The sequence below is a fragment of the Phyllobates terribilis genome, unplaced genomic scaffold (genome assembly GCF_046119375.1).
Source record: "Phyllobates terribilis strain yellow unplaced genomic scaffold, ASM4611937v1 Scaffold_13__5_contigs__length_258822181, whole genome shotgun sequence".
Classification (NCBI taxonomy): Eukaryota; Metazoa; Chordata; class Amphibia; order Anura; family Dendrobatidae; genus Phyllobates; species Phyllobates terribilis.
In genome coordinates, this window is record NW_027362773.1 from 156224611 (window position 1) to 156238205 (window position 13595).

The window sequence follows — 13595 nt, forward strand, 5'->3', positions numbered from 1 at the left end:
AGTCTGTATGGCGTAAAAGGCCGTCCAATCTACACTGAATATGTGAAAACCATTCCTTTATATCTTATTTACATGCTGAGATACGATGATTTGAAGTTACAGGGCCAAAGCCTGAGGCTGCACTACTGCCAGATCCCAAAGATACTATGTCCGGAGCGGCGACCTGCTTCTTATTGCCTCTAAACAGCAGATATATGGGGTCACAATTGTAAGTTATGATGCAGTCATGACAAGTCGATAGCTGATAGGATGCAGATGGGCTGTCTCAGTGGTGCAGCCTCAGGCTTCAGGCCTGTAAATTCAGGTGACCATATCTTCGCATAGAAGACAGGTATTAAAAAACAGTTTTCATATTTTTAATATACGGGGGGCTTTCTGTCTAAGGGGATCCCGTGGTATTTAAAATATTAAAGACATACCACTATACATGTGCAAATTAGCATACCAATATATGACATTGGCTAATGTAATAATGGGATATGACCACCGTACACCTCAGCCGATGAGTCTAATGTGTATATGGGCCCCGCCGACAGATGATGCCGGGGGAGATAAGGATCCGGATGGCCGATTTCGGTCTCCTCCTGTTTTTGGCCATCAAAAAAGTCTGGTAGCAAATATCTCGTAAAAAGATGCATTCGGCTCATGTATGGGGGAAAACGGGGGAGATGACTGTTGGCCAGAGGATCCCAACGAACGACGGTCCTGTCGACAGCCATCTGGTGTGTCCTGGGCCCTTAGTGTCTATAGTTCCTATTTAGCAGGCTCATTTGGGAACAAGGATTGCTGGAATATTAAGCCCCTTTATACAAGACAATTAAAACAATGATATAAGAAGGTCACAGGTAATAGGGTGGAGGACGGGGAAGGAGCAGGTCAATGATTCCCTTTATAGCGCCCCCTTCATGCAGCACACAGCAATATTACATAGCACCAGTCCCATATACACTGAAGGAACAGGCAGCAGACACCCTACAAATAAGCCTCAGATCTCCAACAATCATAGGGGCCAATGGTGGCAGCATTTCAGATCTGTCATAAAAACATGGATAAATGTTTTTATTATTAATGGATTCGTTGCTTTTTCTTTACTTAAATCATTTTTTTTAGTAAATCCTGACGGGAGAGTTTATAATTCTTCTCTTCCTTCTTGTATTCATGAAAAACAATTTTAAAATTAAGATTCAGCCAAAAAATACACAAAAAAGACTCTTCCCATGTCCCATTGCGGGAAGGGGTGAACATGTGTACCAAAAAAAAGGAGGAGGAGAAAAATTTGCCAGTATACATCATCCTTAGCAGTGGCAATATCAGGGCTTTATATACTGCCACCATTAGCCAGGAAATATCTAGAAAAACCATCCGATCTAGGAAAATGGAAATGTTAGTTCTCTCGTGAGATTTTTTTTTTTTTTCATTCTTTTCATGCTACAGGTTTTTCCGGTGTTTTGCTCACGTTGCAGTCAGTCAGTCACGTAAGGCCACGTTGCCACAATGAGTTTTTGGGGAGTTTTTTTACGCTGTGTATTTTTGAAAAAAAATAAAAGTAACCTATTTTACTAAATGGGTGCAGAAAATCCTGTAACGTCAAAAACTCACCAAAAGCTCATGGTGGGAACTTCTCCTAATATCTTCAACTTGTATCCGCACGACGCCATGCGAGATACAGACACGGGCGGAACAAGTCCCTGGTTACAAACGATGCGACCAGGGACATAAAACCACAAAAGAAAAGCGATACTAAACCTTTCTGGGATTCGTGCTTCTCGGTCTTGCCTTGATACTCGTACCCCACAGCGCTCTTGTCTACGTTGTCCTTATCCACACCATATTTACCACCAAAACCTTTAGAATAATCTACAAAACGAAAACACAGAGGACATTTACTAAAAGCCAAAAGCGCCAGAAATCAGCCTCCAACTGGGCCACAAAACTGTCGTACGTGGCACGTTTATTACGCGCCCTAAACATTTAAGGCTCTCTAGACGATGACGTCTGCAAAGGAGGCGGAGATGGGGCAACTGTGAGTGCAAAATATTCGTCTCAAATAAACCAGAAATTACTTAAGGATAAAAGAAATATCCAACACGGCGAGTAAAGCTGCACAGAATGTATCACACAGCGAGCAGTGCTATGGAAAATGTGGCGCAGTTTGTGTGGTCACAATTTAGACTGTATAGGAAGGGCCATAAGTGTTCCTGTAACAAGTCCTTGGTGCATCGTCTGGTACATCTACCCCAAAAACTGAATCTTAGACTTTAAAAAGTGAATGTCTAATACTTCAGCATTGGAAGGAGAGCAGCGCAGATCATAGCACCTGCAAATACTCGCCAGGTATCTGCAGAAGCGACATCAGCGGCGCTCACCCCCAATGCTGAAGTGAGCAGCACCGAACTATTCTGTGACGTGGCCTTTCAACCTGTGATTTCTTAAAAAAAAATAAAAACAATTATTCTCAGCTTATTGATGCCAGACTCTACTTATATAATGGTGCAGGATCCCCTACATTGTGTTACTTCTTTTAGCATTACCACTGCAGCCAATCACTGTGTACAGAGATGAAGTGCTGACCAACAGTATGACCAATGATGGGCTGCAGTGGTTGTGCACCATAAGAGGAAACAAGGAGATTGGTAAGAAAACTAGGCAGCAGGAGTGCCAATGCATGTATATGTCAGGGGCGGAAAAACTTTTGAAGACTTAAGCCGAACGCCTGTCTTACAGGAACATCAGACAAGCGGCAAATAAAAGCTTCATCATCTCCGCGCCTTTGTGCTTCTGCTCTTGGGACATCACCGATCATGATGTACGTTCTGCATTACAAACCTTTCTGGGATTCGTGCTTCTCAGTCTTCCCTTGGTAATCGAATCCTACAGCGCTCTTATCCACACGATCCGCCTGGACGCCAAATTTTCCACCAAAACCAGTGGAATAATCTAACAAAAGAAAAAAAAAACATACATATCAAATAATAAATCTTTAAGTTCTGTATATTTATTCTATTTTTATATATGAGTTAAAAGTTAAAAAAAAAAAAAAGGGTGCAAATAGATGACTAATACAGTGAGTATATAATATATTATGTTTTTACAGATCTGATCAGAGGAGCAGACAAGTTCTGGTGACGCTGCTCTCCAGCCCCCACATGATGAACGAACGTCCAAAAGGAGAAATGATATGACGAATCTCTCTACTCAAACTGCATAACACGTTTCTACCTAAAAAGGGGGTCTTCACCAGCACCAGAGTTAAAAAGTGAAAACACATCACATCAATTACACTTTTGATATCGTGCGTCATTTCGGCGGTGGACGAAGAGCGGCGTCAAAAAAAGTTTACTTTTTTCCCCCCATTGAATCAACTTCTCCAAGATACCAATGAGCCGCAGGAGGGTTCCAGATAAAGGCATCATGGCATGAGGCTCAGCGTTCCCATATACTGGCCGTAAGAGCGGGAACGAGACAGAAATAGGCTCAGGACCATGGACCCCAAGTGTAAAGTAAAGCAGTGGAAGTGCAGGCTCAAGAAACTGCTCCGTAATAAATATGGCGGTGCTGATGAATGCAAACAGAGGAGCAGCGCAAAATAGAGACTAGACAATGCGGTGTGCATAAACCTAGATGTGCTCTCGGGTATGGATAGGCGGCCATGCACGCAGGGCTCTCTGCATTTATTTGCACCAAAGCTGTGAAAATTGCCACCGGCAGGTATCAGATATGCCCAAAACATCCCAGATTAAAAAAATCACTTCTGATCCCCAAAAAAATGGCACAACAGCATTAATAAATGAGCACTAACATCTCTTCTACGTCTGTCTCCGTTACACTATTACTGCTTGGACACTTAATTAAAATGGATAAACCCAAAAGTTAGTATTTCTATTCCCTTCATGTTACCAGGGTCCTTGTAAACTGCTCAAAAAAACCCCCTGTTTTCATCTGGTCACGACTTCTCCTGGCGTCTGCACCTCCTCAGCGTTCCTGCGCTCATTCTGCTAATTAACTTCTGCTTTATCCAAATTCCACCTAATCCATTAACATGATAAAACACCCACAAAGAAAAAAGCCGTGAAGAACTCGCTTTATTTGGTACCATCACAAACTATTAACTTCTTAAGGGCTGAAAGATTTATTTGTTTTTTTTACTTTTTGTCTCCCACTTTTTCTAGGACTTGGATTTTCACAGTATTGGTTCTCTTTGTCTTTTTACACATCATTTTCGGTCAATATTTGGTTGCATTTAAATTTACAATTATTTTTTAGTGTAGAAAAAATGCATAATAAAATCAATGCCCACATTTTTTTTTTGCTGTTAAAATTAATAGAAGACATGACTATTGCATAGGTCGAGATGAGCATTGTGATATAATCAGTTTCAGAACATGTACATGATATATATGTAATAGATGTATTGAAAAAATGCAGTTTTTAGATTTTATTTTATTTTACTATATCATTTTTTTTGTCCCCTTATGACAACTATTATTTATCATTATTTTTGGACTGTGCGATTTACCCATTTTCTTCCAGTTATTTGGGTATTTTGCTTGTCTTCGGTTTTTCTAACAATGTAGCATCATAAGTCAAAATAAGAGTCCAATGTTGCCTGTGTATGGAAGGCTTAAATGTGTCATTTGAGTTGACAAGACAAAGGGAGACCCTCCTCATTTTAAAAGGGAATCTGTCATCAGGACACTATTTATATGCACTTGTAGCGCTTTCAACGACAAGTCCAGCAATACCTTTATGTGACCGGTCCGATCTTTCATTGCTGAGAAATCAGCGTTTGAACCAACACGCAAATGAGGCTAAAGTGCTTTCGGCAGATGGAAGCACTTCCCAAGCCTCTGTCACTCCGGTTGTATACACACATATGCCGAAGCCCGATCAGGGAACAGCCCCTGTCTACATTCATGCTGCGTCTGATCAGTGTTATCTTGGCGGCCCCCTCCTAGAAGACGCCCGACGTCAGTGAGGTTTCCGAGGTTATCATCAGTCACATTCTGCACAAACCTTTCTGGGATTCGTGTTTCTCCGTTTTGCCTTTGTAGTCGAAGCCGACGGCGCTCTTGTCCACGCGATCAGCTTGAACTCCGTATTTGCCCCCGAAGCCGCTGGTGTAATCTGGAAAGAGATCACACAGGAGACATCAGTCCACAGCGCTGTAAGAAAGGCCCGGGGGGCTCTGGCATTTTACTCATCTGACCAAAAAGTTTGTTTTTCTTCCCTTTTCTAAGTGGAACATCAGCCACATCCTGCAGCGGTTATAATGAGGGGGCAGGTATGAAAAGGAAGATGTATGTACAGTGACTGTGCCTGCAGAATAGTGAGTGCAGCTCTGGAGTACAATATAGGATGTAACTCAGGATCAGTAATGTAATGTATGTACACAGTGACTGCACCAGCAGAATAGTGAGTGCAGCTCTGGGGTATAATACAGGATGTAACTCAGGATCAGTAATGTAATGTATGTACACAGTGACTGCACCAGCAGAATAGTGAGTGCAGCTCTGGAGTATAATACAGGATGTAACTCAGGATCAGTACAGGATCAGTAATGTAATGTATGTACACAGTGGCTGCAACAGCAGAATAGTGAGTGCAGCTCTGGAGTATAATACAGGATGTAACTCAGGATCAGTACAGGATCAGTAATGTAATATATGTACACAGTGACTGCAACAGCAGAATAGTGAGTGCAGCTCTGGAGTATAATACAGGATGTAACTCAGGATCAGTAATGTAATGTATGTACACAGTGACTGCACCAGCAGAATAGTGAGTGCAGCTCTGGAGTATAATACAGGATGTAACTCAGGATCAGTAATGTAATGTATGTACACAGTGACTGCACCAGCTGAATAGTGAGCACAGCTCTGGAGTATAATACAGGATGTAACTCAGGATCAGTAATGTAATGTATGTACACAGTGACTGCACCAGCAGAATAGTGAGTGCAGCTCTGGAGTATAATACAGGATGTAACTCAGGATCAGTAATGTAATGTATGTACACAGTGACTGCACCAGCAGAATAGTGAGTGCAGCTCTGGAGTATAATACAGGATGTAACTCAGGATCAGTAATGTATGTACACAGTGACTGCACCAGCAGAATAGTGAGTGCAGCTCTGGAGTATAATACAGGATGTAACTCAGGATTAGTACAGGATCAGTAATGTATGTACACAGTGACTGCACCAGCAGAATAGTGAGTGCAGCTCTGGAGTATAATACAGGATGTAACTCAGGATCAGTAATGTAATGTATGTACACAGTGACTGCACCAGCAGAATAGTGAGTGCAGCTCTGGAGTATAATACAGGAGGTAACTCAGGATCAGTAATGTAATGTATGTACACAGTGACTGCACCAGCAGAATAGTGAGTGCAGCTCTGGAGTATAATACAGGATGTAACTCAGGATCAGTAATGTAATGTATGTACACAGTGATTGCAGCAGCAGAATAGTGAGTGCAGCTCTGGAGCATAATACAGGATGTAACTCAGGATCAGTAACGTAATGTATGTACACAGTGACTGCACCAGCAGAATAGTGAGTGCAGCTCTGCAGCATAATACAGGATGTAACTCAGGATCAGTAATGTAATGTATGTACACAGTGACTGCACCAGCAGAATAGCGAGTGCAGCTCTGGAGTATAACACAGGATGTAACTGAGGATCAGTACAGGATCAGTAATGTAATGTATGTACACAGTGACTGCACCAGCAGAATAGTGAGTGCAGCTCTGGAGTATAATACAGGAGGTAACTCAGGATCAGTAATGTAATGTATGTACACAGTGATTGCAGCAGCAGAATAGCGAGTGCAGCTCTGGAGTATAATACAGGATGTAACTCAGGATCAGTAACGTAATGTATGTACACAGTGACTGCACCAGCAGAATAGTGAGTGCAGCTCTGCAGTATAATACAGGATGTAACTCAGGATCAGTAATGTAATGTATGTACACAGTGACTGCACCAGCAGAATAGTGAGTGCAGCGCTGGGGTATAATACAGGAGGTAACTCAGGATCAGTAATGTAATGTATGTACACAGTGACTGCACCAGCAGAATAGTGAGTGCAGCTCTGGAGTATAATACAGGATGTAACTCAGGATCAGTAATGTAAATGTATATACACAGTGACTGCACCAGCAGAATAGTGAGTGCAGCTCTGGAGTATAATACAGGAGGTAACTCAGGATCAGTAATGTAATGTATGTACACAGTGACTGCACCAGCAGAATAGTGAGTGCAGCTCTGGAGTATAATACAGGATGTAACTCAGGATCAGTAATGTAAATGTATATACACAGTGACTGCACCAGCAGAATAGTGAGTGCAGCTCTGGAGTATAATACAGGAGGTAACTCAGGATCAGTAATGTAATGTATGTACACAGTGACTGCACCAGCAGAATAGTGAGTGCAGCTCTGCAGTATAATACAGGATGTAACTCAGGATCAGTAATGTAATGTATGTACACAGTGACTGCACCAGCAGAATAGTGAGTGCAGCTCTGGAGTATAATACAGGATGTAACTCAGGATCAGTAATGTAAATGTATATACACAGTGACTGCAGCTCTGTAGTATAATACAGGAGGTAACTCAGGATCAGTAATGTAATGTATGTACACAGTGACTGTGCCAGCTGAATAGCGAGTGCAGCTCTGGAGTATAATACAGAATGTAACTCAGGATCAGTAATGTAATGTATATACACAGTGACTGCACCAGCAGAATAGTGAGTGCAGCTCTGGAGTATAACACAGGATGTAACTCAGGATTAGTACAGGATCAGTAATGTATGTATACAGTGACTGCACCAGCAGAATAGTGAGTGCAGCTCTGGAGTATAATACAGGATGTAACTCAGGATTAGTACAGGATCAGTAATGTATGTACACAGTGACTGCACCAGCAGAATAGTGAGTGCAGCTCTGGAGTATAATACAGGATGTAACTCAGGATCAGTAATGTAATGTATATACACAGTGACTGCACCAGCAGAATAGTGAGTGCAGCTCTGGAGTATAACACAGGATGTAACTCAGGATTAGTACAGGATCAGTAATGTAATGTATGTATACAGTGACTGCACCAGCAGAATAGTGAGTGCAGCTCTGGAGTATAATACAGGATGTAACTCAGGATTAGTACAGGATCAGTAATGTATGTACACAGTGACTGCACCAGCAGAATAGTGAGTGCAGCTCTGGAGTATAATACAGGATGGAACTCAGGATCAGTAATGTAATGTATATACACAGTGACTGCACCAGCAGAATAGTGAGTCCAGCTCTGGAGTATAATACAGGAGGTAACTCAGGATCAGTACAGGGTCAGTAATGTAATGTATATACACAGTGACTGCACCAGCAGAATAGTGAGTGCAGCTCTGGAGTATAATATAAGATGTAACTTGGGATCAAAAAAAAAAGTATGTTGTAGTACAGATTTTATGTGCAAAACATTAAAGCATAACAAAACCAACGACAACCTATCCATTAAAGTTCTCCATGCAGCTTCTCACCTTTCTGGGATGCATGCTTCTCAGTCTTCCCCTGGTATTCAAAACTCATAGCCGACTGTAGAAGAAAACCAGGGCTATAGATCACGTATCACAATAATAACATTTGCAAATGAAACTGAGTAAGTAATTCTGATGGCATCAACGCTACACGCCAAATCTAAAGGGCATCTCCGGCTATAGGGAACATCATGGGAGGAGATTTCCCGGGTGAGTGTCCTGTACTGCAGCCGCTGCCCCGACTGATAATCTGCCCGTCCGTCAGTCATGACAATCTATCGCCTGCTGCCACCTTTCCCATAGAAAGCTGTGAAAAACCCAGCGGGTCCGGGTTCCTTTAAGGAGTTTTGGAACTATGGCATTGGTGCAATTACATCAGAAGAGCAGCACTAGTAGGGGCTCTGTTTACATTCACACATGTGAACAGGTTGCAGAAATCCTATGTACATGAATGGTATGGGGACTGTTTGGGGAGCGTAGCCATGTCACATACATCTGCATACGTTAGCATTATACATTCCTTGATAATTCAGCACATTTTCCTGGGATCAAAACCTAAAAAGAACTTGAACATGAATATGGACGTTAGATAAACCACAAGCTGGAAGGAAACATTACCTGATCCACCCGATCTGTCTGAACGCCAAACTTCCCTCCGAAGCCCTTCACCGAATCTGACTGCGAGCAATGCTTGGCCAGCTTCGCTTGGTATTCATGCCCCACCGCGGACTAGAATGAGAAGAAAACCTGGAATCAATACTTCGTTCATTGTCGCACCAATATAACTACTGGTTTGTATTCTGCGTTTCCAGTGATGTGACTGGACTGTCACAAGGAGCAGGAACGTTCCGCTCGCCAAATCCTGGATTATTCCGCCCACCACTTCCCGTTCCCTGCACGCAGGCAGTCATCAGAGTGATGGAGCGGCTCGGCGTGAGGCTCCGGTATCAGCTGGCAGCCGCATCAATAGCTCCATTAATACCAGTCATCTCATTTACAGGCCGCTTCCTGACGAACACATCAGCTCTGCGAGCAGAACTGTGCACCATCAGTCACACCGCAGCCGAGTGCAACGAGCGCTGCACTGGAGGCCTGAATGCAGCAACTATTAAAGGGTGTTAATTATCAGGTTTACTCTTCACTCACTGCAAATTAGAAAAACAAAAATAAACTTTTTTTTTCTTCTTACAGTAAAACTCAACCTCTCAATTTTCTGACCCATTTTACATATTTTTCCCACTCTGCAGCATGGATGTCATGTTGACAGCGCTGCACCCAATCAGTAAGATCAGCGGCTCTGATCTGCTTGTGTCATCAACGCTGACAGATCCACTGAGCTCAGTGATTGGCTGCAGAGCTCATAACGTGACATCAACACTGCAGACAATAACAAACACAAGGAGCAGTGGCGGAAGAATTGGTGCTGGACCTGCGGTGGGGAAATAAAGCAGACTATTAAAAAAAATTATAGTCAAGGAACTGGGGTTTCCTATCCTATTAAAGGGATCATCTCATAACAATGTTGGCATGTGCCATAAATGTTGCAGCAGAAGCAATGGATGGCTCCGGGGCAACAAGGACATCCATGCATGGCTCATTATGCCACAGCGCTGTAAATAAGACTGACAATTATGTCCTCAGGACTGTGGACCACCTCTATTAGGGGCTCCCTGCATTGCACAGTGCTGCTATTAGACATGATAAAGTAGATACACGCTGAGTTTGGGATCTTCTCTGATCTTACGGCATTTGCAAAAAATCACCATAATTAAAGCGGAAGTTATATGGTGCGGCAATTTACAATTGCCCATAACATCCATTGGTGGGGAAAGGGATAAACGACTTGCTTTCACTCTGCAAACTTATCTTACAAAGTCCTTGATAACTATTATCTGTAGTGTCCTTCACAGCTCACCTTGTCCATGCGGTCCTGCTCCACACCAAACCTTCCTCCATATCCGTGAGAGGCTTTGGGTCCTTCATCCAGCTCCTGTTCCTTCAGGGACTTGTGCTCCTGGGAGACATTTTCCCTCAATGTATGAATGCTAAGGGGAAGAAACAAATGGAAAAATAAATATATTATCGCCGCCATCAAAAATCCAGTACTGCTAATGCTGTAGGACATACGGGGGTCGTGTGGTGTAAAGTCCATCACTTCTTGTATTCCCTTTATTAAGAATAAGCAAGCAAAGGGGTGCCCATTATTTCCCATACAGGGGACATGTGACATTACATGGTGACTAGTCAAATAGATACCCACATAATGTAATAGGTGGCCACGTCTATGTCCAAATACAGAATATAAACGCTGTCCGTCCCCAGATGAGCACTGATCAGCTGTTATTGTGGGGTAAAGCAGCGGACAGGTTCTGACGTAGCTCCCACTGACACAGACGGGCTCCCGGGCTCATGCACGCTCTCTGACGGCTAATGCACTAATGAGAGGATCTAGCCCGGACCATGCTGGGATAAAGTCCTGAATGGTGGATATCCGCGCCGAGCATCACTTACTTGATGTGCTCCTGGTGCCCAGATCCTTCCACTGTTTTCGCTCCCCATCTCTGTTCTTTCTCACTGAGGTCATTCTATAAATAATAAAATGAAATGATATATTAGTTCTAGTCTTGAGCATGAAATCTGAATGCAGCTTTGGATGTGACTGGAGCATAGAACAGAATGCCATGACAAAGATAGACAAGGATCACACATTCAGTACCACTCGCTTACATGTGAATAGTACAGTGATCACACGAGGCCACTACCGCTCCACTGACACCATACTTCATGTCACTCACTCTCTCCCTTATGTTGAACCCTAGCACACATACCTTCGTCATCTATCCCGTGGCCAGGTGACACATTACTTGTGGGATAACTCCTTTAAGGAGGTTATCCAGAACTTTAACATTGATGGTGTATCCTAAGGATAGGTCATCCGTGTTAAAGTCCTGGAAATTTCATTTAAGTCTTATGTAAATTAGACCTAAAGGGTTTGATCTATATTTTAGAAAGCATAAAAAGTTCTGCCCGTAGCGCTGATTGGTGGTTGGGATTTGGGGGGGTACAGATTATATTTGAGCGGTGTAGAAAGTCAATAAGAAAGGAAAAAAATGTTTAGTTAACTTCTATATTGCAAGGTTGCATGATTGGAAAGCTCAAATAAATCTACCTGCTGTCAGTGAACAGTAAGATCCTTGTATTTAGAGAAGATCTGCTGGATGTCAGGGGGTACCAGGGTATTTAGAGATGATCTGCTGGATGTCAGGGGGTACCAGAGTATTTAGAGAAGAACTGCTGGATGTCAGGGGGTACCAGAGTATTTAGAGAAGAACTGCTGGATGTCAGAGGGTATCAGGGTATTTAGAGAAGATCTGCTGTATGCCAGGGGGTATCAGGGTATTTAGAGAAGATCTGCTGGATGTCAGGGGGTATCAGGGTATTTAGAGAACTGCTGTATGTCAGGGGGTATCAGGGTATTTAGAGAACTGTTGTATGTCAGGGGATATCAGGGTATTTAGAGAAGATCTGCTGGATGTCAGGGTATTTAGAGAAGATCTGCTGGATGTCAGGGGGTATCAGGGTATTTAGAGAAGATCTGCTGGATGTCAGGGGGTACCAGGGTATTTAGAGAAAATCTGCTGGATGTCAGGGGGTACCAGGGTATTTAGAGAAGATCTGCTGGATGTCAGGGGGTACCAGGGTATTTAGAGAAGATCTGCTGGATGTCAGGGGGTACCAGGGTATTTAGAGAAGATCTGCTGGATGTCAGGGGGTACCAGAGTATTTAAAGAAGAACTGCTGGATGTCAGAGGGTACCAGGGTATTTAGAAAAGAACTGCTGGATGTCAGAGGGTACCAGGGTATTTAGAGAAGAACTGCTGGTTGTCAGAGGGTACCAGGGTATTTAGAGAAGAACTGCTGGATGTCAGAGGGTACCAGGGTATTTAGAGAAGAACTGCTGGATGTCAGAGGGTACCAGGGTATTTAGAGAAGAACTGCTGGATGTCAGGGGGTATCAGGGTATTTAGAGAAGAACTGCTGTATGTCAGGGGGTATCAGGGTATTTAGAGAAGAACTGCTGGATGTCAGGGGGTATCAGGGTATTTAGAGAAGATCTGCTGGATGTCAGGGGGTATCAGGGTATTTAGAGAAGAACTGCTGTATGTCAGAGGGTATCAGAGTATTTAGAGAAGATCAGCTGGATGTCAGGGGGTATCAGTGTATTTTGATACAGGGTTGATTCTACTGATACACAGTAGCAGAGAGGTTTGTGCAGCTCCTACTGACATGTCTACACTGGATACAATTGTATCCACTAGATATGTACAGATTCACTGTGCTGGAATGAAAACGAGTTCCTATTCGCTGACAGCAAACCATTATCTTGAAAAACTATAGGAAATTGAAACACGAGGTAGATTAGAAAGTTATAGGAGTTTTCATTTGTACGTTGATTACGTTTTATGAAACTAGAAACTCTGACAATGGAAAAAAGGAAAAAAGCATCTACAGAATAAAATTAATAGAATCAATCGGGCCGAGACTCCGCAAAGCTTTCAATGGATTTTATCAGCTCACCACAAAGTCAGGATCTGTCTCCCAGTCGTCTCCATCATCTGCAGAAATGGAAAGAGAATGTCCTGCTGCAGATTTCCACATCTGGAAGATAAAAGCGGCCATTATTATACTCGGTCAGGATGTTACTACGCATCACAAAGAAGAAAGAAGCCAAGACATGAGAATTGTATAATCTGCTTAAAGGGACAGCGCACATAAAATGGAAAATCGCAAACAAAACTTCTGCGTAGGAGGCCGTGGACGTCCGCATTAGTGATCAGATACTGTACAGATGGTTCATCACTTCAATGTTTGTAAGAAGGGAAAGGAACAAATGGTCTTCAACCATTTGTAGACTACAACTCCCAGCATGCTTGATTCCGGACTATGGAATTCAATATTTATTGACCTATTACTTTTGTCCTGATGGTTTGCTACAATGTATCAGCCTGGAGTCAGGACATTTAGCTCAGGAAGGAAAGTCTTGTATGGAGAGAACTG

At 42.9% G+C, this 13595-nt stretch overlaps 1 protein-coding gene across 4 annotated transcripts in view; it reads right to left on the bottom strand.

The window, feature by feature from the left end:
• The window catches only part of CTTN (cortactin), a 36982-nt gene that overhangs the window by 8866 nt on the left and 14521 nt on the right, over positions 1-13595 (bottom strand). For 2 of the 4 annotated variants that reach the window (XM_073658809.1, XM_073658807.1), the window contains exons 2-9: positions 13116-13195; positions 11049-11122; positions 10453-10582; positions 9156-9266; positions 8541-8595; positions 5014-5124; positions 2827-2937; positions 1747-1857 (exon numbers count right to left, since the gene is read on the bottom strand). In XM_073658809.1, coding sequence (XP_073514910.1) covers positions 1747-1857; positions 2827-2937; positions 5014-5124; positions 8541-8595; positions 9156-9266; positions 10453-10582; positions 11049-11122; positions 13116-13195 — 783 coding nt within the window. Of the gene's footprint in view, positions 1-1746; positions 1858-2826; positions 2938-5013; positions 5125-8540; positions 8596-9155; positions 9267-10452; positions 10583-11048; positions 11123-13115; positions 13197-13595 lie in introns of those variants that run through there. The other 2 variants (XM_073658810.1, XM_073658808.1) reach the window with 1 other exon arrangement.